Raw genomic sequence first — 25,438 nt, 5'->3', positions numbered from 1 at the left:
ACAAAATGAAAATAAAAGTCTAGAACCGACGTTTCCTAGAAAGACAAATGACCAGAAGACAAACACAGGTGCAAAACGCCAAATCCAGGGTTTTGCAAAATGTAGGTAACTTTCCCAAAATGTCCAGGTATCCCAGAAATCCTGGTTTGGGGAAAGTTTGGGAAAGTTATCGTAATTTAACACCCCTCTATTCAAAATCTGTTTGGATAGAAAATGTCGTCAACTGAAAAGAAGTGAAGAAGAACGATGACTTATAAAGGAGAAGACAACAGAAAGGACACTGGACTGAGTCTCTGGGACAACGTGTAACACGTAACCTACCTTGACTTGAGTCTCACTCCAACCCATTCTATCAGTCTCAGTGCTTCTCCCCAGACTGATCCACTTCACATCTCTAACTGCTGAACTACTTAGTGCCTTGTGATCACCTTACCTTAAACTGTAGCCCTAGCTAGAGGTCGGTTTAATCCAGATTATAACTCTGGTCCTCAGAGTATCTGATAGATGACACTAGAGGTCGGTTTAATCCAGATTATAACTCTGGTCCTCAGAGTATCTGATAGATGACACTAGAGGTCGGTTTAATCCAGATTATAACTCTGGTCCTCAGAGTATCTGATAGATGACACTAGAGGTCGGTTTAATCCAGATTATAACTCTGGTCCTCAGAGTATCTGATAGATGACACTAGAGGTCGGTTTAATCCAGATTATAACTCTGGTCCTCAGAGTATCTGATAGATGACATTAGAGGTCGGTTTAATCCAGATTATAACTCTGGTCCTCAGAGTATCTGATAGATGACACTAGAGGTCGGTTTAATCCAGATTATAACTCTGGTCCTCAGAGTATCTGATAGATGACATTAGAGGTCGGTTTAATCCAGATTATAACTCTGGTCCTCAGAGTATCTGATAGATGACATTAGAGGTCGGTTTAATCCAGATTATAACTCTGGTCCTCAGATTATCTGATAGATGACATTAGAGGTCGGTTTAATCCAGATTATAACTCTGGTCCTCAGAGTATCTGATAGATGACATTAGAGGTCGGTTTAATCCAGATTATAACTCTGGTCCTCAGAGTATCTGATAGATGACATTAGAGGTCGGTTTAATCCAGATTATAACTCTGGTCCTCAGAGTATCTGATAGATGACATTAGAGGTCGGTTTAATCCAGATTATAACTCTGGTCCTCAGAGTATCTGATAGATGACACTAGAGGTCGGTTTAATCCAGATTATAACTCTGGTCCTCAGAGTATCTGATAGATGACATTAGAGGTCGGTTTAATCCAGATTATAACTCTGGTCCTCAGAGTATCTGATAGATGACATTAGAGGTCGGTTTAATCCAGATTATAACTCTGGTCCTCAGAGTATCTGATAGATGACATTAGAGGTCGGTTTAATCCAGATTACAACTCTGGTCCTCAGAGTATCTGATAGATGACATTAGAGGTCGGTTTAATCCAGATTATAACTCTGGTCCTCAGAGTATCTGATAGATGACATTAGAGGTCGGTTTAATCCAGATTATAACTCTGGTCCTCAGAGTATCTGATAGATGACATTAGAGGTTGGTTTAATCCAGATTACAACTCTGGTCCTCAGAGTATCTGATAGATGACACTAGAGGTCGGTTTAATCCAGATTACAACTCTGGTCCTCAGAGTATCTGATAGATGACATTAGAGGTCGGTTTAATCCAGATTACAACTCTGGTCCTCAGAGTATCTGATAGATGACACTAGAGGTCGGTTTAATCCAGATTACAACTCTGGTCCCTATAGTCTCTGATAGATGACATAATGAGTTATGTTTAATCCAGATTCTACCTCTGGTCCCTATAGTATCTGATAGATGACATAATGAGTTGTGTTTAACCAGACCTCTGGTCCCTATAGTATCTGATAGATGACATAATGAGTTGTGTTTAATCCAGATTCTACCTCTGGTAGAGCAGTACCAGCAGTAGTAGTAGTGTAGGTAGGGACGTACGTGTCTGTGGTGTATCCGTGGTAACCTCGTACCAGCAGTCGTAGTAGTGTAGGTAGGGACGTACGTGTCTGTGGTGTATCTGTGGTAACCTCGTACCAGCAGTAGTAGTAGTGTAGGTAGGGACATACGTGTCTGTGGTGTATCCGTGGTAACTTCGTACCAGCAGTAGTAGTAGTGTAGGTAGGGACGTACGTGTCTGTGGTGTATCCGTGGTAACCTCGTACCAGCAGTCGTAGTAGTGTAGGTAGGGACGTACGTGTCTGTGGTGTATCCGTGGTAACCTCGTACCAGCAGTAGTAGTAGTGTAGGTAGGGACGTACGTGTCTGTGGTGTATCCGTGGTAACCTCGTACCAGCAGTAGTAGTAGTGTAGGTAGGGACGTACGTGTCTGTGGTGTATCCGTGGTAACCTCGTACCAGCAGTAGTAGTAGTGTAGGTAGGGACGTACGTGTCTGTGGTGTATCCGTGGTAACCTCGTACCAGCAGTAGTAGTAGTGTAGGTAGGGACGTACGTGTCTGTGGTGTATCCGTGGTAACCTCGTACCAGCAGTAGTAGTAGTGTAGGTAGGGACATACGTGTCTGTGGTGTATCCGTGGTAACCTCGTACCAGCAGTAGTAGTAGTGTAGGTAGGGACATACGTGTCTGTGGTGTATCCGTGGTAACCTCGTTGGTATACGCTCCGATGCCGTGTTTGCTACGTGCCGCCAGCTGGAAGGTGTAGGAGGAGAATGGCTTCAAATTCTTTATAAGGTAGGAGGAGGCGGGGTCAAAATTCAGCTTCTTCTAGAGAGAGAGAGAGATGGAGGAGAGAGAGAGATGGAGGAGAGAGAGAGAGATGGAGGAGAGAGAGAGAGATGGAGGAGAGAGAGAGAAAAATAGAGAGATGGAGGAGAGAGAGAGAAAAATAGAGAGATGGAGGAGAGGGAGAGAAGAGAGAGAGAGAGAGAGAGAGAGAGAGAGAGAAAGAGAGAGAGAAAAAGAGAGAGAGAAAAAGAGAGCGAGAAAAAGAGAGAGATGGAGGAGAGAGTAAGAGAGAGAGAGAGAAAAAGAGAGAGAAAGAGAGAGATGGAGGAGAGAGAGAGAGAGATGGAGGAGAGAGAGAGAAAATAGAGAGATGGAGGAGAGAGAGAGAGATGGAGGAGAGAGAGAAAAGAGAGAAAAGAGAGAGATGGAGAGAAAAAGAGAGAGATGGAGGAGAGAGGAGAGAAGAGAGAGAGAGAGAGAGAGAGAGAGAGAGAGAGAGAGAGAAGAGAGAGAGAGAGAGAGAGAGAAGAGAGAGAGAGAGAGAGAGAGAGAGAGAGAGAGAGAGAGAGAGAGAGAGAGAGAGAGAGAGAGAGAGAGAGAGAGAGAGAGAGAGAGAGAGAGAGAGAGAGAGAGAGAGAGAGAGAGAGAGAGAGATGGAGGAGAGAGAGAGAGAGAAGAGAGAGAGAGAGAGAGAGAGAGAGAGAGAGAGAGAGAGAGAGAGAGAGATAGAGGAGAGAGAGAGAAGAGAGAGAGAGAGAGAGAGAGAGGAGAGAGAGAGAGATGGAGGAGAGAGAGAGAGAGAGAGAGAGAGAGAGAGAGAGAGAGAGAGAGAGAGAGAGAGAGAGAAGAGAGAGAGAGAGAGAGAGAGAGAGATGGAGAGAGAGAGAGAGAGAGAGAAGAGAGAGAGAGAGAGAGAGAGAGAGAGAGAGAGAGAGAGAGAGAGAGAGAGAGAGAGAGAGAGAGAGAGAGAGAGAGAGAGAGAAGAGAGAGAGAGAAGAGAGAGAGAGAGAGAGAGAGAGAGAGAAGAGAGAGAGAGAGAGAGAGAGAGATGGAGGAGAGAGAGAGAGAGAGAGAGAGAGATAGAGGAGAGATCGATGGAGGAGAGAGAGAGAGATGGAGGAGAGAGAGAGAGAGAGAGAGAGAGAGAGAGAGAGAGAGAGATAGAGGAGAGATCGATGGAGGAGAGATCGATGGAGGAGAGAGATGGAGGAGAGAGCGAGAGAGAGATAGTTAAGGTTAGGGTTAAGGTGGAAGGTGTAACAGGTAGACAGAGGGATAAGGCGTCAACATCAAAAGTAACAGTCAGTATCTGGTGTGGCCACCAGCTGCATTAAGTACTGCAGTGCATCTCCTCATGGGCTACACCAGATTTGACAGTTCTTGCTGTGAGATGTTACCCCACTCTTCCACAAAGGCACCTGCAAGTTCCCGGACATTTCTGGGGGGAATGGCTCTAGTCCTCACCCTCCGATCCAACAGGTCCCAGACGTGCTCAATGGATAGAGATTCGGGCTCTTTGCTGGCCATGGCAGAACACTGACATTCCTGTCTTGCTGGAAATCACGCACAGAACGAGCAGTATGGCTGGTGGCATTGTAATGCTGGAGGGTCATGTCAGGATGAGCCTGCAGGAAGGGTACCACATGAGGGAGGAGGATGTCTTCCCTGTAACGCACAGCGTTGAGATTGCCTGCAATGACAACAAGCTCAGTCCGATGATGCTGTGACACACCGCACCAGACCAAGACAGACCCTCCACCTCCAAATCGATCTGCTCCAGAGTACTGGCCTCGATGTAACGCTCATTCCTTTGATGATTAATACGAATCCGACCATCACCCGGTGAAGAGCACTTTTTGCCGGTCCTGTCTGGTCCAGCGACGGTGGGTTTGTGCCCATAGGCGACGTTGTTGCCGGTGATGTCTGGTGATGACCTACCTTTACATCAGGCCTACAAGCCCACAATCCAGCTTCTCTCAGCCTATTGCGGACAGTCTGATCACCAATGGAGGGATTGTGCGTTCCTGGTGTGATACATCCTGTACCTGTCCCGCAGGTGTGATGTTCGAATGTACCAACCCTGTGCAGGTTTAGTTACACGTGGTCTGCCACTGCGAGGATGATCAGCTGTCCATCCTGTCTCCCTGTAGCGCTGTCTTAGGTGTCTCGCAATACGGACATTGCAATATATTGCCCTGGCCACATCTGCAGTCCTCATGCCTCCTTGCAGCATGCCTAAGGCATGTTCACACAGATGAGCAGGGACCCTGGGCATCTTTCTCTTGCCGTTTTTCAGAGTCAGTAGAAAGGCCTCTTTAGTGTCCTAAGTTTTCATAACTGTGACCTTAATTGCATACCGTCTGTAAGCTGTTAGTGTCTTAACGACCGTTCCACAGGTGCATGTTCATTAATTGTTTATGGTTCATTGAACAAGCAGGGAAACAGTGTTTGAACCCTTTACAATGAAGATCTGTGTAGTTATTTGGATCTGTATGAATTATCTTTGAAAGACAGGGTCCTGAAAAAGGGCCCCTGAGTTTATAAATCACCACAGAAAGGCCTCAAGGGATTGTAAAGATGAAAGTATATTGAGACTTTGTGAAAAGCAACTGAGCTCTATGGGCTTAAGAAACGGGGGTTTAACTAATCTACAGATATAATCTCTTACCTCTTCGTTGTCACCAGACCTCCTGTATACCAGCTCATATCCAGTGATCAGGTTTTCAGGCCCACTCTGTGGAGGAGCTACCCATGACAGCAATATACTGGTCTCTGACTTGGCCTCTCCTTTGAAGTCTGACGGCTGGGACGGAACTGGGAGAGAGAGAGGAGAGACTACATTACCCACAATACACTACTGGAGAGAGTGGGACTGCATTACCCACAATACACTACTGGAGAGAGTGGGACTACATTACCCACAATACACCACTGGAGAGAGTGGGACTACATTACCCACAATACACTACTGGTGAGAGAGGGACTACATTACCCACAATACACTACTGGTGAGAGAGGGACTACATTACCCACAATACACTGCTGGAGATAGAGGGACTGCGTTGCCCACAATACACCACTGGAGAGAGAGGGACTACATTACCCACAACACACCATTGTATCAAATACAAAAATATATAACTTTATTTAAAGTGTATTTAACACAACAAACTTTACAGTAAAAAAGTCTAATGAAATAAGTAAATGCTCACAGGAAGCAATGAATGATGGGTAAAAGAACAGAAACCCTGTAGAGTGAAGGACTATGTCAGAAACCCTGTAGAGTGAAGGACTACAGTATGTCAGGAACCCTTTAGAGTGAAGGACTACAGTATGTCAGGAACCCTATAGAGTGAAGGACTATGTCAGGAACCCTGTAGAGTGAAGGACTACAGTATGTCAGGAACCCTGTAGAGTGAAGGACTATGTCAGGAACCCTGTAGAGTGAAGGACTACAGTATGTCAGGAACCCTGTAGAGTGAAGGACTATGTCAGAAACCCTGTAGAGTGAAGGACTACAGTATGTCAGGAACCCTGTAGAGTGAAGGACTATGTCAGAAACCCTGTAGAGCGAAGGACTACAGTATGTCAGGAACCCTGTAGAGTGAAGGACTATGTCAGGAACCCTGTAGAGTGAAGGACTACAGTATGTCAGAAACCCTGTAGAGTGAAGGAGTACAGTATGTCAGAAACCCTGTAGAGTGAAGGACTATGTCAGGAACCCTGTAGAGTGAAGGACTACAGTATGTCAGGAACCCTGTAGAGTGAAGGACTATGTCAAGAACGCTGTAGAGTGAAGGACTATGTCAGGAACCCTGTAGAGTGAAGGACTATGTCAGAAACCCTGTAGAGTGAAGGACTATGTCAGAAACCCTGTAGAGTGAAGGACTATGGTCAGGAACCCTGTAGAGTGAAGGACTACAGTATGTCAGAAACCCTGTAGAGTGAAGGACTACAGTATGTCAGGAACCCTGTAGAGTGAAGGACTATGTCAGGAACCCTGTAGAGTGAAGGACTATATCAGGAACCCTGTAGAGTGAAGGACTATGTCAGGAACCCTGTAGAGTGAAGGACTACAGTATGTCAGGAACCCTGTAGAGTGAAGGACTACAGTATGTCAGGAACCCTGTAGAGTGAAGGACTATGTCAGAAACCCTGTAGAGTGAAGGCCTACAGTATGTCAGGAACCCTGTAGAGTGAAGGACTATGTCAGAAACCCTGTAGAGTGAAGGACTACAGTATGCCAGGAACCCTGTAGAGTGAAGGACTATGTCAGAAACCCTGTAGAGTGAAGGACTACAGTATGTCAGGAACCCTGTAGAGTGAAGGACTATGTCAGGAACCCTATAGAGTGAAGTACCATGTCAGGAACCCTGTAGAGTGAAGGACTACAGTATGTCAGGAACCCTGTAGAGTGAAGGACTATGTCAGGAACCCTGTAGAGTGAAGGGCCATGTCAGGAACCCTGTAGAGTGAAGGACTACAGTATGTCAGGAACCCTGTAGAGTGAAGGACTACAGTATGTCAGGAACCCTGTAGAATGAAGGACTATGTCAGAAACCCTGTAGAGTGAAGGACTATGTCAGGAACCCTGTAGAGTGAAGGACCATGTCAGAAACCCTGTAGAGTGAAGGCCTACAGTATGTCAGGAACCCTGTAGAGTGAAGGACTATGTCAGAAACCCTGTAGAGTGAAGGACTACAGTATGCCAGGAACCCTGTAGAGTGAAGGACTATGTCAGAAACCCTGTAGAGTGAAGGACTACAGTATGTCAGGAACCCTGTAGAGTGAAGGACTATGTCAGGAACCCTATAGAGTGAAGTACCATGTCAGGAACCCTGTAGAGTGAAGGACTACAGTATGTCAGGAACCCTGTAGAGTGAAGGACTATGTCAGGAACCCTATAGAGTGAAGGGCCATGTCAGGAACCCTGTAGAGTGAAGGACTACAGTATGTCAGGAACCCTGTAGAGTGAAGGACTACAGTATGCCAGGAACCCTGTAGAATGAAGGACTATGTCAGAAACCCTGTAGAGTGAAGGACTATGTCAGGAACCCTGTAGAGTGAAGGACTACAGTATGCCAGGAACCCTGTAGAATGAAGGACTATGTCAGAAACCCTGTAGAGTGAAGGACTATGTCAGGAACCCTGTAGAGTGAAGGACTACAGTATGTCAGGAACCCTGTAGAGTGAAGGACTACAGTATGTCAGAAACCCTGTAGAGTGAAGGACTATGTCAGAAACCCTGTAGAGTGAAGGACTATGTCAGGAACCCTGTAGAGTGAAGGACTACAGTATGTCAGGAACCCTGTAGAGTGAAGGACTATGTCAGAAACCCTGTAGAGTGAAGGACTATGTCAGGAACCCTGTAGAGTGAAGGACTATGTCAGGAACCCTGTAGAGTGAAGGACTATGTCAGAAACCCTGTAGAGTGAAGGACTATGTCAGGAACCCTGTAGAGCGAAGGACTACAGTATGTCAGGAACCCGGGTTCCGGGTTGGAGCGAGCGGTCGCATCCGCACTCGGTCCGCAGGTAGTATTACATTTCATTACATTTCATTATAGTACAACGGTTTGATTTGTCTAATCTTAGCAATTTCTTCTTAGCTAGCTACATAGCCGTCTTTGTATCATAGATAATTGCGTAATTATCGTATTTCGTCGTCCTAACGCAGTCTACACTGCTATCTGCCCTGCAGCTAGCCAGCTAGCTAACGTCCACCGTCTACCGATTAGCAGCACAACTATTACACTCAACTGAACGACTTGATTAGTGTAGTGTTAGCTAGCTACATAGTTGTCTTTGCTGTCTTCGTATCCAAGATAATTGTGTAGTTTAGAGTGTGTAGTTTTAGAGTGATTATCTTAATTTACCGAGGTTAGCTAGCCAGCTATTTGTCGTCCTTAACGTAGGAGACACTGCTAGCTAGCCAACAGCTAGCCAACGTCTACCGAACAGAACTTCCGCACTCAACAACCCGGTCGCATTTCGCTTCGCTCCACAGGTAGTATCACATTTTTCATTTCATTTCATTACAGTACAACGGCTTGATTTGTTTGATCGTAGCTAGCTACATAGCTAGCTACATAGCCGTCTTTGTATCAAAGATAATTGTGTAGTCTAGAGCGATTTCCTAGGTTAGCTAGCCAGCTATTGTCGGTCTTTTAACGCAACGCAACGTAACGTAATCAACACTGCTAGCTAGCCAGCTAGCCCCGAATAGCAGCACAGTATAAACTATTACACTCAACGGAACGACTTGAACAAGGCTCCGGGCAGCCGAGTGGAAATGGAGGAAAACTCGCCTCCCTGCGGACCTGGCATCCTTTCACTCCCTCCTCTCTACATTTTCCTCTTCTGTCTCTACTGCTAAAGCCACTTTCTTCCACTCTAAATTCCAAGCATCTGCCTCTAACCCTAGGAAGCTCTTTGCCACCTTCTCCTCCCTCCTGAATCCTCCTCCCCCTCCCCCCCTCCTCCCTCTCTGCAGATGACTTCGTCAACCATTTTGAAAAGAAGGTCGACGACATCCGATCCTCGTTTGCTAAGTCAAACGACACCGCTGGTTCTGCTCACACTGCCCTACCCTGTGCTCTGACCTCTTTCTCCCCTCTCTCTCCAGATGAAATCTCGCGTCTTGTGACGGCCGGCCGCCCAACAACCTGCCCGCTTGACCCTATCCCCTCCTCTCTTCTCCAGACCATTTTCGGAGACCTTCTCCCTTACCTCACCTCGCTCATCAACTCATCCCTGACCGCTAGCTACGTCCCTTCCGTCTTCAAGAGAGCGAGAGTTGCACCCCTTCTGAAAAAACCTACACTCGATCCCTCCGATGTCAACAACTACAGACCAGTATCCCTTCTTTCTTTTCTCTCCAAAACTCTTGAACGTGCCGTCCTTGGCCAGCTCTCCCGCTATCTCTCTCAGAATGACCTTCTTGATCCATATCAGTCAGGTTTCAAGACTAGTCATTCAACTGAGACTGCTCTTCTCTGTATCACGGAGGCGCTCCGCACTGCTAAAGCTAACTCTCTCTCCTCTGCTCTCATCCTTCTAGACCTATCGGCTGCCTTCGATACTGTGAACCATCAGATCCTCCTCTCCACCCTCTCCGAGTTGGGCATCTCCGGCGCGGCCCACGCTTGGATTGCGTCCTACCTGACAGGTCGCTCCTACCAGGTGGCGTGGCGAGAATCCGTCTCCACACCACGTGCTCTCACCACTGGTGTCCCCCAGGGCTCTGTTCTAGGTCCTCTCCTATTCTCGCTATACACCAAGTCACTTGGCTCTGTCATAACCTCACATGGTCTCTCCTATCATTGCTATGCAGACGACACACAATTAATCTTCTCCTTTCCCCCTTCTGATGACCAGGTGGCGAATCGCATCTCTGCATGTCTGGCAGACATATCAGTGTGGATGACGGATCACCACCTCAAGCTGAACCTCGGCAAGACGGAGCTGCTCTTCCTCCCGGGAAGGACTGCCCGTTCCATGATCTCGCCATCACGGTTGACAACTCCATTGTGTCCTCCTCCCAGAGCGCTAAGAACCTTGGCGTGATCCTGGACAACACCCTGTCGTTCTCAACTAACATCAAGGCGGTGGCCCGTTCCTGTAGGTTCATGCTCTACAACATCCGCAGAGTACGACCCTGCCTCACACAGGAAGCGGCGCAGGTCCTAATCCAGGCACTTGTCATCTCCCGTCTGGATTACTGCAACTCGCTGTTGGCTGGGCTCCCTGCCTGTGCCATTAAACCCCTACAACTCATCCAGAACGCCGCAGCCCGTCTGGTGTTCAACCTTCCCAAGTTCTCTCACGTCACCCCGCTCCTCCGCTCTCTCCACTGGCTTCCAGTTGAAGCTCGCATCCGCTACAAGACCATGGTGCTTGCCTACGGAGCTGTGAGGGGAACGGCACCTCAGTACCTCCAGGCTCTGATCAGGCCCTACACCTAAACAAGGGCACTGCGTTCATCCACCTCTGGCCTGCTCGCCTCCCTACCACTGAGGAAGTACAGTTCCCGCTCAGCCCAGTCAAAACTGTTCGCTGCTCTGGCCCCCCAATGGTGGAACAAACTCCCTCACGACGCCAGGACAGCGGAGTCAATCACCACCTTCCGGAGACACCTGAAACCCCACCTCTTTAAGGAATACCTAGGATAGGATAAAGTAATCCCTCTCACCCCCCTTAAAAGATTTACATGCACTACTGTTCCACTGGATGTCATAAGGTGAATGCACCAATTTGTAAGTCGCTCTGGATAAGAGTGTCTGCTAAATGACTTAAATGTAATGTAATGTAGTGTAAATGTAAACCCTGTAGAGTGAAGGACTATGTCAGAAACCCTGTAGAGTGAAGGACTACAGTATGTCAGGAACCCTGTAGAGTGAAGGACTACAGTATGTCAGGAACCCTGTAGAGTGAAGGACTACAGTATGTCAGGAACCCTGTAGAGTGAAGGACTATGTCAGAAACCCTGTAGAGTGAAGGACTATGTCAGAAACCCTGTAGAGTGAAGGACTATGTCAGAAACCCTGTAGAGTGAAGAACTACAGTATGTCAGGAACCCTGTAGAGTGAAACACCATGTCAGAAACCCTGTAGAGTGAAGGACTATGTCAGAAACCCTGTAGAGTGAAGGACTATGTCAGGAACCCTGTAGAGTGAAGGACTACAGTATGTCAGGAACCCTGTAGAGTGAAGGACCATGTCAGAAACCCTGCAGAGTGAAGGACTACAGTATGTCAGAAACCCTGTAGAGTGAAGGACTATGTCAGGAACCCTGTAGAGTGAAGGACTATGTCAGAAACCCTGTAGAGTGAAGGACTATGTCAGAAACCCTGTAGAGTGAAGGACTATGTCAGAAACCCTGTAGAGTGAAGGACTATGTCAGGAACCCTGTAGAGTGAAGGACTACAGTATGTCAGGAACCCTGTAGAGTGAAGGACCATGTCAGAAACCCTGTAGAGTGAAGGACTATGTCAGAAACCCTGTAGAGTGAAGGACTATGTCAGGAACCCTGTAGAGTGAAGGACTACAGTATGTCAGGAACCCTGTAGAGTGAAGGACCATGTCATAAACCCTGTAGAGTGAAGGACTATGTCAGAAACCCTGTAGAGTGAAGGACTATGTCAGGAACCCTGTAGAGTGAAGGACTACAGTATGTCAGGAACCCTGTAGAGTGAAGGACCATGTCAGAAACCCTGCAGAGTGAAGGACTACAGTATGTCAGAAACCCTGTAGAGTGAAGGACTATGTCAGGAACCCTGTAGAGTGAAGGACTACAGTATGTCAGGAACCCTGTAGAATGAAGGACTATGTCAGGAACCCTGTAGAGTGAAGGACTACAGTATGTCAGGGACCCTGTAGAGTGAAGGACTATGTCAGGAACCCTGTAGAGTGAAGGACTACAGTATGTCAGGAACCCTGTAGAATGAAGGACTATGTCAGAAACCCTGTAGAGTGAAGGACTATGTCAGAAACCCTGTAGAGTGAAGGACTACGGTATGTCAGGAACCCTGTAGAGTGAAGGACTACAGTATGTCAGGAACCCTGTAGAGTGAAGGACTACAGTATGTCAGGAACCCTGTCGAGTGAAGGACTATGTCAGAAACCCTGTAGAGTGAAGGACTATGTCAGAAACCCTGTAGAGTGAAGGACTATGTCAGAAACCCTGTAGAGTGAAGGACTATGTCAGAAACCCTGTAGAGTGAAGGACTATGTCAGGAACCCTGTAGAGTGAAAGACTATGTCAGGCACCCTATAGAGTGAAGGACTACAGTATGTCAGGAACCCTGTAGAGTGAAGGACTACAGTATGTCAGGAACCCTGTAGAGTGAAGGACTATGTCAGGAACCCTGTAGAGTGAAGGACTACAGTATGTCAGGAACCCTGTAGAGTGAAGAACTATGTCAGAAACCCTGTAGAGTGAAGGACTATGTCAGGAACCCTGTAGAGTGAAGGACTACAGTATGTCAGGAACCCTGTAGAGTGAAGGACTATGTTAGGAACCCTGTAGAGTGAAGGACTACAGTATGTCAGAAACCCTGTAGAGTGAAGGACTATGTCAGGAACCCTGTAGAGTGAAGGACTATGTCAGGAACCCTGTAGAGTGAAGGACTATGTCAGAAACCCTGTAGAGTGAAGGACTACAGTATGTCAGAAACCCTGTAGAGTGAAGGACTACAGTATGTCAGAAACCCTGTAGAGTGAAGGACTACAGTATGTCAGAAACCCTGTAGAGTGAAGGACTACAGTATGTCAGGAACCCTGTAGAGTGAAGGACTACAGTATGTCAGGAACCCTGTAGAATGAAGGACTATGTCAGGAACCCTGTAGAGTGAAGGACTACAGTATGTCAGGGACACTGTAGAGTGAAGGACTATGTCAGGAACCCTGTAGAGTGAAGGACTACAGTATGTCAGGAACCCTGTAGAATGAAGGACTATGTCAGAAACCCTGTAGAGTGAAGGACTATGTCAGAAACCCTGTAGAGTGAAGGACTACAGTATGTCAGGAACCCTGTAGAGTGAAGGACTACAGTATGTCAGGAACCCTGTAGAGTGAAGGACTACAGTATGTCAGGAACCCTGTAGAGTGAAGAACTATGTCAGAAACCCTGTCGAGTGAAGGACTATGTCAGAAACCCTGTAGAGTGAAGGACTATGTCAGAAACCCTGTAGAGTGAAGGAAGAAACCCTGTAGAGTGAAGGACTATGTCAGAAACCCTGTAGAGTGAAGGACTATGTCAGAAACCCTGTAGAGTGAAGGACTATGTCAGAAACCCTGTAGAGTGAAGGACTATGTCAGGAACCCTGTAGAGTGAAACACCATGTCAGAAACCCTGTAGAGTGAAGGACTATGTCAGAAACCCTGTAGAGTGAAGGACTATGTCAGGAACCCTGTAGAGTGAAGGACTACAGTATGTCAGGAACCCTGTAGAGTGAAGGACCATGTCAGAAACCCTGCAGAGTGAAGGACTACAGTATGTCAGAAACCCTGTAGAGTGAAGGACTATGTCAGGAACCCTGTAGAGTGAAGGACTATGTCAGAAACCATGTAGAGTGAAGGACTATGTCAGAAACCCTGTAGAGTGAAGGACTATGTCAGAAACCCTGTAGAGTGAAGGACTATGTCAGGAACCCTGTAGAGTGAAGGACTACAGTATGTCAGGAACCCTGTAGAGTGAAGGACCAGTATGTCAGGAACCCTGTAGAGTGAAGGACCATGTCAGAAACCCTGTATGACTCATGTCAGAAACCCTGTAGAGTGAAGGACTATGTCAGGAACCCTGTAGAGTGAAGGACTACAGTATGTCAGGAACCCTGTAGAGTGAAGGACCATGTCAGAAACCCTGTAGAGTGAAGGACTATGTCAGAAACCCTGTAGAGTGAAGGACTATGTCAGGAACCCTGTAGAGTGAAGGACTACAGTATGTCAGGAACCCTGTAGAGTGAAGGACCATGTCAGAAACCCTGCAGAGTGAAGGACTACAGTATGTCAGAAACCCTGTAGAGTGAAGGACTATGTCAGGAACCCTGTAGAGTGAAGGACTACAGTATGTCAGGAACCCTGTAGAATGAAGGACTATGTCAGGAACCCTGTAGAGTGAAGGACTACAGTATGTCAGGGACCCTGTAGAGTGAAGGACTATGTCAGGAACCCTGTAGAGTGAAGGACTACAGTATGTCAGGAACCCTGTAGAATGAAGGACTATGTCAGAAACCCTGTAGAGTGAAGGACTACGGTATGTCAGGAACCCTGTAGAGTGAAGGACTACAGTATGTCAGGAACCCTGTAGAGTGAAGGACTATGTCAGGAACCCTGTAGAGTGAAGGACTACATTATGTCAGGGACCCTGTAGAGTGAAGGACTATGTCAGGAACCATGTAGAGTGAAGGACTATGTCAGAAACCCTGTAGAGTGAAGGACTATGTCAGGAACCCTGTAGAGTGAAGGACTACAGTATGTCAGGAACCTTGTAGAGTGAAGGACCATGTCAGAAACCCTGTAGAGTGAAGGACTATGTCAGGAACCCTGTAGAGTGAAGGACTACAGTATGTCAGGAACCCTGTAGAGTGAAGGACTATAGTATGTCAGGAACCCTGTAGAGTGAAGGACTATGTCAGGAACCCTGTAGAGTGAAGGACTATGTCAGGAACCCTGTAGAGTGAAAGACTATGTCAGGCACCCTATAGAGTGAAGGACTACAGTATGTCAGGAACCCTGTAGAGTGAAGGACTACAGTATGTCAGGAACCCTGTAGAGTGAAGGACTATGTCAGGAACCCTGTAGAGTGAAGGACTACAGTATGTCAGGAACCCTGTAGAGTGAAGAACTATGTCAGAAACCCTGTAGAGTGAAGGACTATGTCAGGAACCCTGTAGAGTGAAGGACTACAGTATGTCAGGAACCCTGTAGAGTGAAGGACTATGTCAGGAACCCTGTAGAGTGAAGGACTACAGTATGTCAGGAACCCTGTAGAGTGAATGACTACAGTATGTCAGGAACCCTGTAGAGTGAAGGACTATGTCAGGAACCCTGTAGAGTGAAGGACTACAGTATGTCAGGAACCCTGTAGAGTGAAGGACTATGTCAGAAACCCTGTCGAGTGAAGGACTATGTCAGAAACCCTGTAGAGTGAAGGAAACCCTGTAGAGTGAAGGACTATGTCAGAAACCCTGTAGAGTGAAGGACTATGTCAGAAACCCTGTAGAGTGAAGGACTATGTCAGAAACCCTGTAGAGTGAAGGACTATGTCAGGAACCCTGTAGAGTGAAGGACCATGTCAGAAACCCTGTAGAGTGAAGGACTATGTCAGAAACCCTGTAGAGTGAAGGACTATGTCAGGAACACTGTACAGTGAAGGACTACAGTATGTCAGGAACCATGTAGAGTGAAGGCCCATGTCAGAAACCCTGCAGAGTGAATGACTACAGTATGTCAGAAACCCTGTAGAGTGAAGGACTATGTCAGGAACCCTGTAGAGTGAAGGACTACAGTATGTCAGGAACCCTGTAGAATGAAGGACTATGTCAGGAACCCTGTAGAGTGAAGGACTACAGTATGTCAGGGACCCTGTAGAGTGAAGGACTATGTCAGGAACCATGTAGAGTGAAGGACTATGTCAGAAACCCTGTAGAGTGAAGGACTATGTCAGGAACCCTGTAGAGTGAAGGACTACAGTATGTCAGGAACCTTGTAGAGTGAAGGACCATGTCAGAAACCCTGTAGAGTGAAGGACTATGTCAGGAACCCTGTAGAGTGAAGGACTACAGTATGTCAGGAACCCTGTAGAGTGAAGGACTATAGTATGTCAGGAACCCTGTAGAGTGAAGGACTATGTCAGGAACCCTGTAGAGTGAAGGACTATGTCAGGAACCCTGTAGAGTGAAGGACTATGTCAGGCACCCTATAGAGTGAAGGACTACAGTATGTCAGAAACCCTGTAGAGTGAAGGACAGGAACCCTGTAGAGTGAAGGACTCATGTCAGAACCCTGTAGAGTGAAGGACTATGTCAGAAACCCTGTAGAGAGTGAAGGTGAAGAAACCCTGACTATGTCAGAAACCCTGTAGAGTGAAGGACTATGTCAGGAACCCTGTAGAGTGAAGGACTACAGTATGTCAGGAACCCTGTAGAGTGAAGGCCCATGTCAGAAACCCTGTAGAGTGAAGGACTACAGTATGTCAGAAACCCTGTAGAGTGAAGGACTATGTCAGGAACCCTGTAGAGTGAAGGACTACAGTATGTCAGGAACCCTGTAGAATGAAGGACTATGTCAGGAACCCTGTAGAGTGAAGGACTACAGTATGTCAGGAACCCTGTAGAGTGAAGGACTATGTCAGGAACCATGTAGAGTGAAGGACTATGTCAGAAACCCTGTAGAGTGAAGGACTATGTCAGGAACCCTGTAGAGTGAAGGACTACAGTATGTCAGGAACCTTGTAGAGTGAAGGACCATGTCAGAAACCCTGTAGAGTGAAGGACTATGTCAGGAACCCTGTAGAGTGAAGGACTACAGTATGTCAGGAACCCTGTAGAGTGAAGGACTATAGTATGTCAGGAACCCTGTAGAGTGAAGGACTATGTCAGGAACCCTGTAGAGTGAAGGACTATGTCAGGAACCCTGTAGAGTGAAAGACTATGTCAGGCACCCTATAGAGTGAAGGACTACAGTATGTCAGGAACCCTGTAGAGTGAAGGACTACAGTATGTCAGGAACCCTGTAGAGTGAAGGACTATGTCAGGAACCCTGTAGAGTGAAGGACTACAGTATGTCAGGAACCCTGTAGAGTGAAGAACTATGTCAGAAACCCTGTAGAGTGAAGGACTATGTCAGGAACCCTGTAGAGTGAAGGACTACAGTATGTCAGGAACCCTGTAGAGTGAAGGACTATGTCAGGAACCCTGTAGAGTGAAGGACTACAGTATGTCAGAAACCCTGTAGAGTGAAGGACTATGTCAGGAACCCTGTAGAGTGAAGGACTATGTCAGGAACCCTGTAGAGTGAAGGACTATGTCAGAAACCCTGTAGAGTGAAGGACTACAGTATGTCAGAAACCCTGTAGAGTGAAGGACTACAGTATGTCAGAAACCCTGTAGAGTGAAGGACTACAGTATGTCAGAAACCCTGTAGAGTGAAGGGACTACAGTATGTCAGAAACCCTGTAGAGTGAAGGACTACAGTATGTCAGGAACCCTGTAGAGTGAAGGACTACAGTATGTCAGGAACCCTGTAGAATAAAGGACTATGTCAGGAACCCTGTAGAGTGAAGGACTATGTCAGAAACCCTGTAGAGTGAAGGACTACGGTATGTCAGGAATCCTGTAGAGTGAAGGACTACAGTATGTCAGGAACCCTGTAGAGTGAAGGACTACAGTATGTCAGGAACCCTGTAGAGTGAATGACTACAGTATGTCAGGAACCCTGTAGAGTGAAGGACTATGTCAGGAACCCTGTAGAGTGAAGGACTACAGTATGTCAGGAACCCTGTAGAGTGAAGAACTATGTCAGAAACCCTGTCGAGTGAAGGACTATGTCAGAAACCCTGTAGAGTGAAGGACTATGTCAGAAACCCTGTAGAGTGAAGGACTATGTCAGAAACCCTGTAGAGTGAAGGACTATGTCAGAAACCCTGTAGAGTGAAGGACTATGTCAGAAACCCTGTAGAGTGAAGGACTATGTCAGAAACCCTGTAGAGTGAAGGACTATGTCAGGAACCCTGTAGAGTGAAGGACCATGTCAGAAACCCTGTAGAGTGAAGGACTATGTCAGAAACACTGTAGAGTGAAGGACTATGTCAGGAACCCTGTAGAGTGAAGGACTACAGTATGTCAGGAACCCTGTAGAGTGAAGGACCATGTCAGAAACCCTGCAGAGTGAATGACTACAGTATGTCAGAAACCCTGTAGAGTGAAGGACTATGTCAGGAACACTGTAGAGTGAAGGACTACAGTATGTCAGGAACCCTGTAGAATGAAGGACTATGTCAGGAACCCTGTAGAGTGAAGGACTACAGTATGTCAGGGACCCTGTAGAGTGAAGGACTATGTCAGGAACCATGTAGAGTGAAGGACTATGTCAGAAACCCTGTAGAGTGAAGGACTATGTCAGGAACCCTGTAGAGTGAAGGACTACAGTATGTCAGGAACCTTGTAGAGTGAAGGACCATGTCAGAAACCCTGTAGAGTGAAGGACTATGTCAGGAACCCTGTAGAGTGAAGGACTACAGTATGTCAGGAACCCTGTAGAGTGAAGGACTATAGTATGTCAGGAACCCTGTAGAGTGAAGGACTATGTCAGGAACCCTGTAGAGTGAAGGACTATGTCAGGAACCCTGTAGAGTGAAAGACTATGTCAGGCACCCTATAGAGTGAAGGACTACAGTATGTCAGGAACCCTGTAGAGTGAAGGACTACAGTATGTCAGGAACCCTGTAGAGTGAAGGACTATGTCAGGAACCCTGTAGAGTGAAGGACTACAGTATGTCAGGAACCCTGTAGAGTGAAGAACTATGTCAGAAACCCTGTAGAGTGAAGGACTATGTCAGGAACCCTGTAGAGTGAAGGACTACAGTATGTCAGGAACCCTGTAGAGTGAAGGACTATGTCAGGAACCCTGTAGAGTGAAGGACTACAGTATGTCAGAAACCCTGTAGAGTGAAGGACTATGTCAGGAACCCTGTAGAGTGAAGGACTATGTCAGGAACCCTGTAGAGTGAAGGACTATGTCAGAAACCCTGTAGAGTGAAGGACTACAGTATGTCAGAAACCCTGTAGAGTGAAGGACTACAGTATGTCAGAAACCCTGTAGAGTGAAGGACTACAGTATGTCAGAAACCCTGTAGAGTGAAGGACTACAGTATGTCAGAAACCCTGTAGAGTGAAGGACTACAGTATGTCAGGAACCCTGTAGAGTGATGGACTACAGTATGTCAGGAACCCTGTAGAGTGAAGGACTATGTCAGGAACCCTGTAGAGTGAAGGACTATGTCAGAAACCCTGTAGAGTGAAGGACTACAGTATGTCAGAAACCCTGTAGAGTGAAGGACTACAGTATGTCAGAAACCCTGTAGAGTGAAGGACTACAGTATGTCAGGAACCCTGTAGAGTGAAGGACTACAGTATGTCAGAAACCCTGTAGAGTGAAGGACTACAGTATGTCAGGAACCCTGTAGAGTGAAGGACTACAGTATGTCAGAAACCCTGTAGAGTGAAGGACTATCAACTAACCCTTACATAGCTGGCTACTTCATTGACTATGTCAGGAACCCTGTAGAGTGAAGGACTACCCCTTGTAGAGTGAAGGACCATGTCAGAAACCCCCCCCCGTACCTCCAGTCTTGGCTATGATCTGCAGGTCCTGGGAGAGAGGTCCGTCTCCTACAGAGGTAAAGGCCAGGACTCTGATGTAATAGGTCTTATTAGGGGTCAGACTCTGGATGGTGATGAAGTTCACACCACGAACCATCAGCTTCTCCCACTGGGGCGCGAGAGGAGGAGGGTGGAGAGGATGGTGGAGAGAGAGAGAGAGAGAGAGAGGGACAGAGAGATAGTTAGATAGATAGAGAGAGAGAGGAGAGAATGAGAGGAGGAGGGTGGAGAGAGAGAGTGAGAGGAAGAGGGTGGAGAGAGAGAGAGAGAGAGGAGGAGGGTGGAGAGAGAGCGAGAGGAGGAGGGTGGAGAGAGAGAGAGAGGAGGAGGGTGGAGAGAGTGCGAGAGAGAGAGAGGAGGAGGGTGGAGAGGGGAGAGAGAAGAGTGGAGAGAGAGAGAGAGAGAGAGAGGAGGGTGGAGAGAGAGAGGAGGAGGGTGGAGAGAGAGAGGAGGAGGGTGGAGAGAGCAAGAGGAGGAGGGTGGAGAGAGAGAGGAGGAGGGTGGAGAGAGAGAGAGAGAGAGAGAGAGAGAGAGGCATAGAGAGAGGAGGGGAAGGGGTAAATAACAGATATGGAAACACACACACAGAACCTACACCCCCCCACACACACACACACCACTTACCTGGTTGACTTGCAGTGTGTTGTCGTCTGTATAGTAGACTCTGTATCCCACCACCTGCCCGTTAGCCTCCTCAGGTCCATCCCAGTGGATTATAGCTGTGGTGGTACTCAGCATACGACCTCTGACCTGGACAAACAAGCAAAACAGAATTCCACAGTGATCGCTAGATTATTCAACTCCAATACCACTGTTCTGTTTAGGATGTCTCTCTCTCTCTCTCTCTCTCTCTCTCTCTCTCTCTCTCTCTCTCTCTCTGTGTGTGTGTCGGCAACAAGTCAAATCAAACTTTATTTAAAAAGATTCACTTGCAAAACACACAGCATACAACCTCAAGACTCGAACTCAAACCAAATCAAACCCGTAACATCTCAACACACTTTCCTGGGTAGGATATATCCTACAACATCCTCCGCAATGCTGGAAAAGCTCCCCAAAATAACCCTGACATTAAAAAAGAGACAGGGACAACACTTTTTATCTAAAGTGTTGAAGGGGAAGGAAAAATGCAGCTCCAGAGCCTGATGTTGTGCTGATTAAAAAATAAAAACATGAAGATAGCAGACACATTATGAACCAGAAACACCATGAAGATAGCAGACACATTATGAACCAGAAACACCATGTCCTGACCTGATCTACTAACCTCTACTAACCTGTCATGGGGGTTAGGGAGAGGACTGATCTACTAACCTCTACTAACCTGTCATGGGGGTTAGGGAGAGGACTGATCTACTAACCTGTCATGGGGGTAAGGGAGAGGACTGATCTACTAACCTGTCATGGGGGTAAGGGAGAGGACTGATCTAGTAACCTGTCATGGGGGTAAGGGAGAGGACTGATCTACTAACCTGTCATGGGGGTAAGGGAGAGGACTGATCTACTAACCTGTCATGGGGGTTAGGGAGAGGACTGATCTACTAACCTGTCATGGGGGTAAGGGGAGAGGACTGATCTACTAACCTGTCATGGGGGTAAGGGAGAGGACTGATCTACTAACCTGTCATGGGGGTTAGGGAGAGGACTGATCTACTAACCTGTCATGGGGGTTAGGGAGAGGACTGATCTACTAACCTGTCATGGGGGTTAGGGAGAGGACTGATCTACTAACCTGTCATGGGGGTTAGGGGAGAGGACTGATCTACTAACCTGTCATGGGGGTTAGGGAGAGGACTGATCTACTAACCTGTCATGGGGGTTAGGGAGAGGACTGATCTACTAACCTGTCATGGGGGTTAAGGAGAGGACTGATCTAGTAACCTCTACTAACCTGTCGTGGGGGTTAAGGAGAGGACTGATCTACTAACCTGTCATGGGGGTAAGGGAGAGGACTGATCTACTAACCTGTCATGGGGGTAAGGGAGAGGACTGATCTACTAACCTGTCATGGGGGTTAAGGAGAGGACTGATCTACTAACCTGTCATGGGGGTTAGAGAGAGGACTGATCTACTAACCTGTCATGGGGTTAGAGAGAGGACTGATCTAGTAACCTGTCATGGGGGTTAGGGAGAGGACTGATCTACTAACCTGTCATGGGGGTTAAGGAGAGGACTGATCTACTAACCTGTCATGGGGGTTAGGGAGAGGACTGATCTACTAACCTGTCATGGGGGTAAGGGAGAGGACTGATCTACTAACCTGTCATGGGGGTTAAGGAGAGGACTGATCTACTAACCTGTCATGGGGGTTAGAGAGAGGACTGATCTAGTAACCTGTCATGGGGGTAAGGGAGAGGACTGATCTACTAACCTGTCATGGGGGTAAGGGAGAGGACTGATCTACTAACCTGTCATGGGGGTAAGGGAGATGACTGATCTACTAACCTCTACTAACCTGTCGTGGGGGTTAAGGAGAGGACTGATCTACTAACCTGTCGTGGGGGTTAAGGAGAGGACTGATCTACTAACCTGTCATGGGGGTTAGGGAGAGGACTGATCTACTAACCTGTCATGGGGGTTAGGGAGAGGACTGATCTACTAACCTGTCATGGGGGTTAGGGAGAGGACTGATCTACTAACCTGTCATGGGGGTTAGGGAGAGGACTGATCTACTAACCTCTACTAACCTGTCATGGGGGTCAGGGAGAGGACTGATCTACTAACCTGTCATGGGGGTTAGGGAGAGGACTGATCTAGTAACCTGTCATGGGGGTTAGGGAGAGGACTGATCTACTAACCTGTCATGGGGGTTAGGGAGAGGACTGATCTACTAACCTGTCATGGGGGTTAAGGAGAGGACTGATCTACTAACCTCTACTAACCTGTCGTGGGGGTTAAGGAGAGGACTGATCTACTAACCTCTACTAACCTGTCGTGGGGGTTAAGGAGAGGACTGATCTACTAACCTGTCATGGGGGTTAAGAAGAGGACTGTTCTACTAACCTGTCATGGGGGTTAGAGAGAGGACTGATCTACTAACCTGTCATGGGGGTTAGAGAGAGGACTGATCTACTAACCTGTCATGGGGGTTAGAGAGAGGACTGATCTACTAACCTGTCATGGGGGTTAGGGAGAGGACTGATCTACTAACCTGTCATGGGGGTTAAGGAGAGGACTGATCTAGTAACCTGTCATGGGGGTTAGAGAGAGGACTGATCTACTAACCTGTCATGGGGTTAGAGAGAGGACTGATCTAGTAACCTGTCATGGGGGTTAGGGAGAGGACTGATCTACTAACCTGTCATGGGGGTTAAGGAGAGGACTGATCTACTAACATGTCATGGGGGTTAGAGAGAGGACTGATCTACTAACCTGTCATGGGGGTTCGAGAGAGGACTGATCTACTAACCTGTCATGGGGGTTAGGGAGAGGACTGATCTACTAACCTGTCATGGGGGTTAGGGAGAGGACTGATCTACTAACCTCTACTAACCTGTCATGGGGGTTAGGGAGAGGACTGATCTACTAACCTGTCATGGGGGTTAGGGAGAGGACTGATCTACTAACCTCTACTAACCTGTCATGGGGGTTAGGGAGAGGACTGATCTACTAACCTGTCATGGGGGTTAGAGAGAGGACTGATCTACTAACCTGTCATGGGGGTTAGGGAGAGGACTGATCTACTAACCTGTCATGGGGGTTAAGGAGAGGACTGATCTAGTAACCTCTACTAACCTGTCGTGGGGGTTAAGGAGAGGACTGATCTACTAACCTGTCATGGGGGTTAGGGAGAGGACTGATCTACTAACCTGTCATGGGGGTTAGGGAGAGGACTGATCTACTAACCTGTCATGGGGGTAAGGGAGAGGACTGATCTACTAACCTGTCATGGGGGTTAGGGAGAGGACTGATCTACTAACCTGTCATGGGGGTTAGGGAGAGGACTGATCTACTAACCTCTACTAACCTGTCATGGGGGTTAGAGAGAGGACTGATCTACTAACCTGTCATGGGGGTTAGGGAGAGGACGGATCTACTAACCTGTCATGGGGGTTAGAGAGAGGACTGATCTACTAACCTGTCATGGGGGTTAGAGAGAGGACTGATCTAGTAACCTGTCATGGGGGTTAGAGAGAGGACTGATCTACTAACATTTACATTTACATTTAAGTCATTTAGCAGACGCTCTTATCCAGAGCGACTTACAAATTGGTGCATTCACCTTATGACCTCCAGTGGAACAGTAGTGCATCTAAATCTTTTCAGGGGAGGGGGTGAGAGGGATTACTTTATCCTATCCTAGGTATTCCTTAAAGAGGTGGGGTTTCAGGTGTCTCCGGAAGGTGGTGATTGACTCCGCTGTCCTGGCGTCGTGAGGGAGTTTGTTCCACCATTGGGGGGCCAGAGCAGCGAACAGTTTTGACTGGGCTGAGCGGGAACTGTACTTCCTCAGTGGTAGGGAGGCGAGCAGGCCAGAGGTGGATGAACGCAGTGCCCTTGTTTGGGTGTAGGGCCTGATCAGAGCCTGGAGGTACTGAGGTGCCGTTCCCCTCACAGCTCCGTAGGCAAGCACCATGGTCTTGTAGCGGATGCGAGCTTCAACTGGAAGCCAGTGGAGGGAGCGGAGGAGCGGGGTGACGTGAGAGAACTTGGGAAGGTTGAACACCAGACGGGCTGCGGCGTTCTGGATGAGTTGTAGGGGTTTAATGGCACAGGCAGGGAGCCCAGCCAACAGCGAGTTGCAGTAATCCAGACGGGAGATGACAAGTGCCTGGATTAGGACCTGCGCCGCTTCCTGTGTGAGGCAGGGTCGTACTCTGCGGATGTTGTAGAGCATGAACCTACAGGAACGGGCCACCGCCTTGATGTTAGTTGAGAACGACAGGGTGTTGTCCAGGATCACGCCAAGGTTCTTAGCGCTCTGGGAGGAGGACACAATGGAGTTGTCAACCGTGATGGCGAGATCATGGAACGGGCAGTCCTTCCCGGGAGGAAGAGCAGCTCCGTCTTGCCGAGGTTCAGCTTGAGGTGGTGATCCGTCATCCACACGGATATGTCTGCCAGACATGCAGAGATGCGATTCGCCACCTGGTCATCAGAAGGGGGAAAGGAGAAGATTAATTGTGTGTCGTCTGCATAGCAATGATAGGAGAGACCATGTGAGGTTATGACAGAGCCAAGTGACTTGGTGTATAGCGAGAATAGGAGAGGGCCTAGAACAGAGCCCTGGGGACACCAGTGGTGAGAGCACGTGGTGTGGAGACGGATTCTCGCCACGCCACCTGGTAGGAGCGACCTGTCAGGTAGGACGCAATCCAAGCGTGGGCCGCGCCCGAGATGCCCAACTCGGAGAGGGTGGAGAGGAGGATCTGATGGTTCACAGTATCGAAGGCAGCCGATAGGTCTAGAAGGATGAGAGCAGAGGAGAGAGAGTTAGCTTTAGCAGTGCGGAGCGCCTCCGTGATACAGAGAAGAGCAGTCTCAGTTGAATGACTAGTCTTGAAACCTGACTGATTTGGATCAAGAAGGTCATTCTGAGAGAGATAGCGGAGAGCTGGCCAAGGACGGCACGTTCAAGAGTTTTGGAGAGAAAAGAAAGAAGGGATACTGGTCTGTAGTTGTTGACATCGGAGGGATCGAGTGTAGGTTTTTTCAGAAGGGGTGCAACTCTCGCTCTCTTGAAGACGGAAGGGACGTAGCCAGCGGTCAGGGATGAGTTGATGAGCGAGGTGAGGTAAGGGAGGAGGTCTCCGGAAATGGTCTGGAGAAGAGAGGAGGGATAGGGTCAAGCGGGCAGGTTGTAGGGCGGCC

At 47.9% G+C, this 25,438-nt stretch overlaps 1 protein-coding gene across 1 annotated transcript in view; it reads right to left on the bottom strand.

Annotated features, from left to right (window-relative positions):
- LOC115128132 (receptor-type tyrosine-protein phosphatase delta-like) overlaps positions 1-25,438 on the bottom strand; it is a 211,803-nt gene that overhangs the window by 172,468 nt on the left and 13,897 nt on the right. The window contains exons 11-14 of the mRNA XM_065004525.1: positions 20,252-20,377; positions 19,589-19,736; positions 5,415-5,560; positions 1,969-2,785 (exon numbers count right to left, since the gene is read on the bottom strand). Coding sequence (XP_064860597.1) covers positions 1,969-2,785; positions 5,415-5,560; positions 19,589-19,736; positions 20,252-20,377 — 1,237 coding nt within the window. The remainder of the gene's footprint in view (positions 1-1,968; positions 2,786-5,414; positions 5,561-19,588; positions 19,737-20,251; positions 20,378-25,438) is intronic.

Source organism: Oncorhynchus nerka, linkage group LG18, assembly GCF_034236695.1.
Source record: "Oncorhynchus nerka isolate Pitt River linkage group LG18, Oner_Uvic_2.0, whole genome shotgun sequence".
NCBI lineage: Eukaryota > Metazoa > Chordata > Actinopteri > Salmoniformes > Salmonidae > Oncorhynchus > Oncorhynchus nerka.
This window is presented reverse-complemented; position numbering and strand designations above follow the sequence as displayed.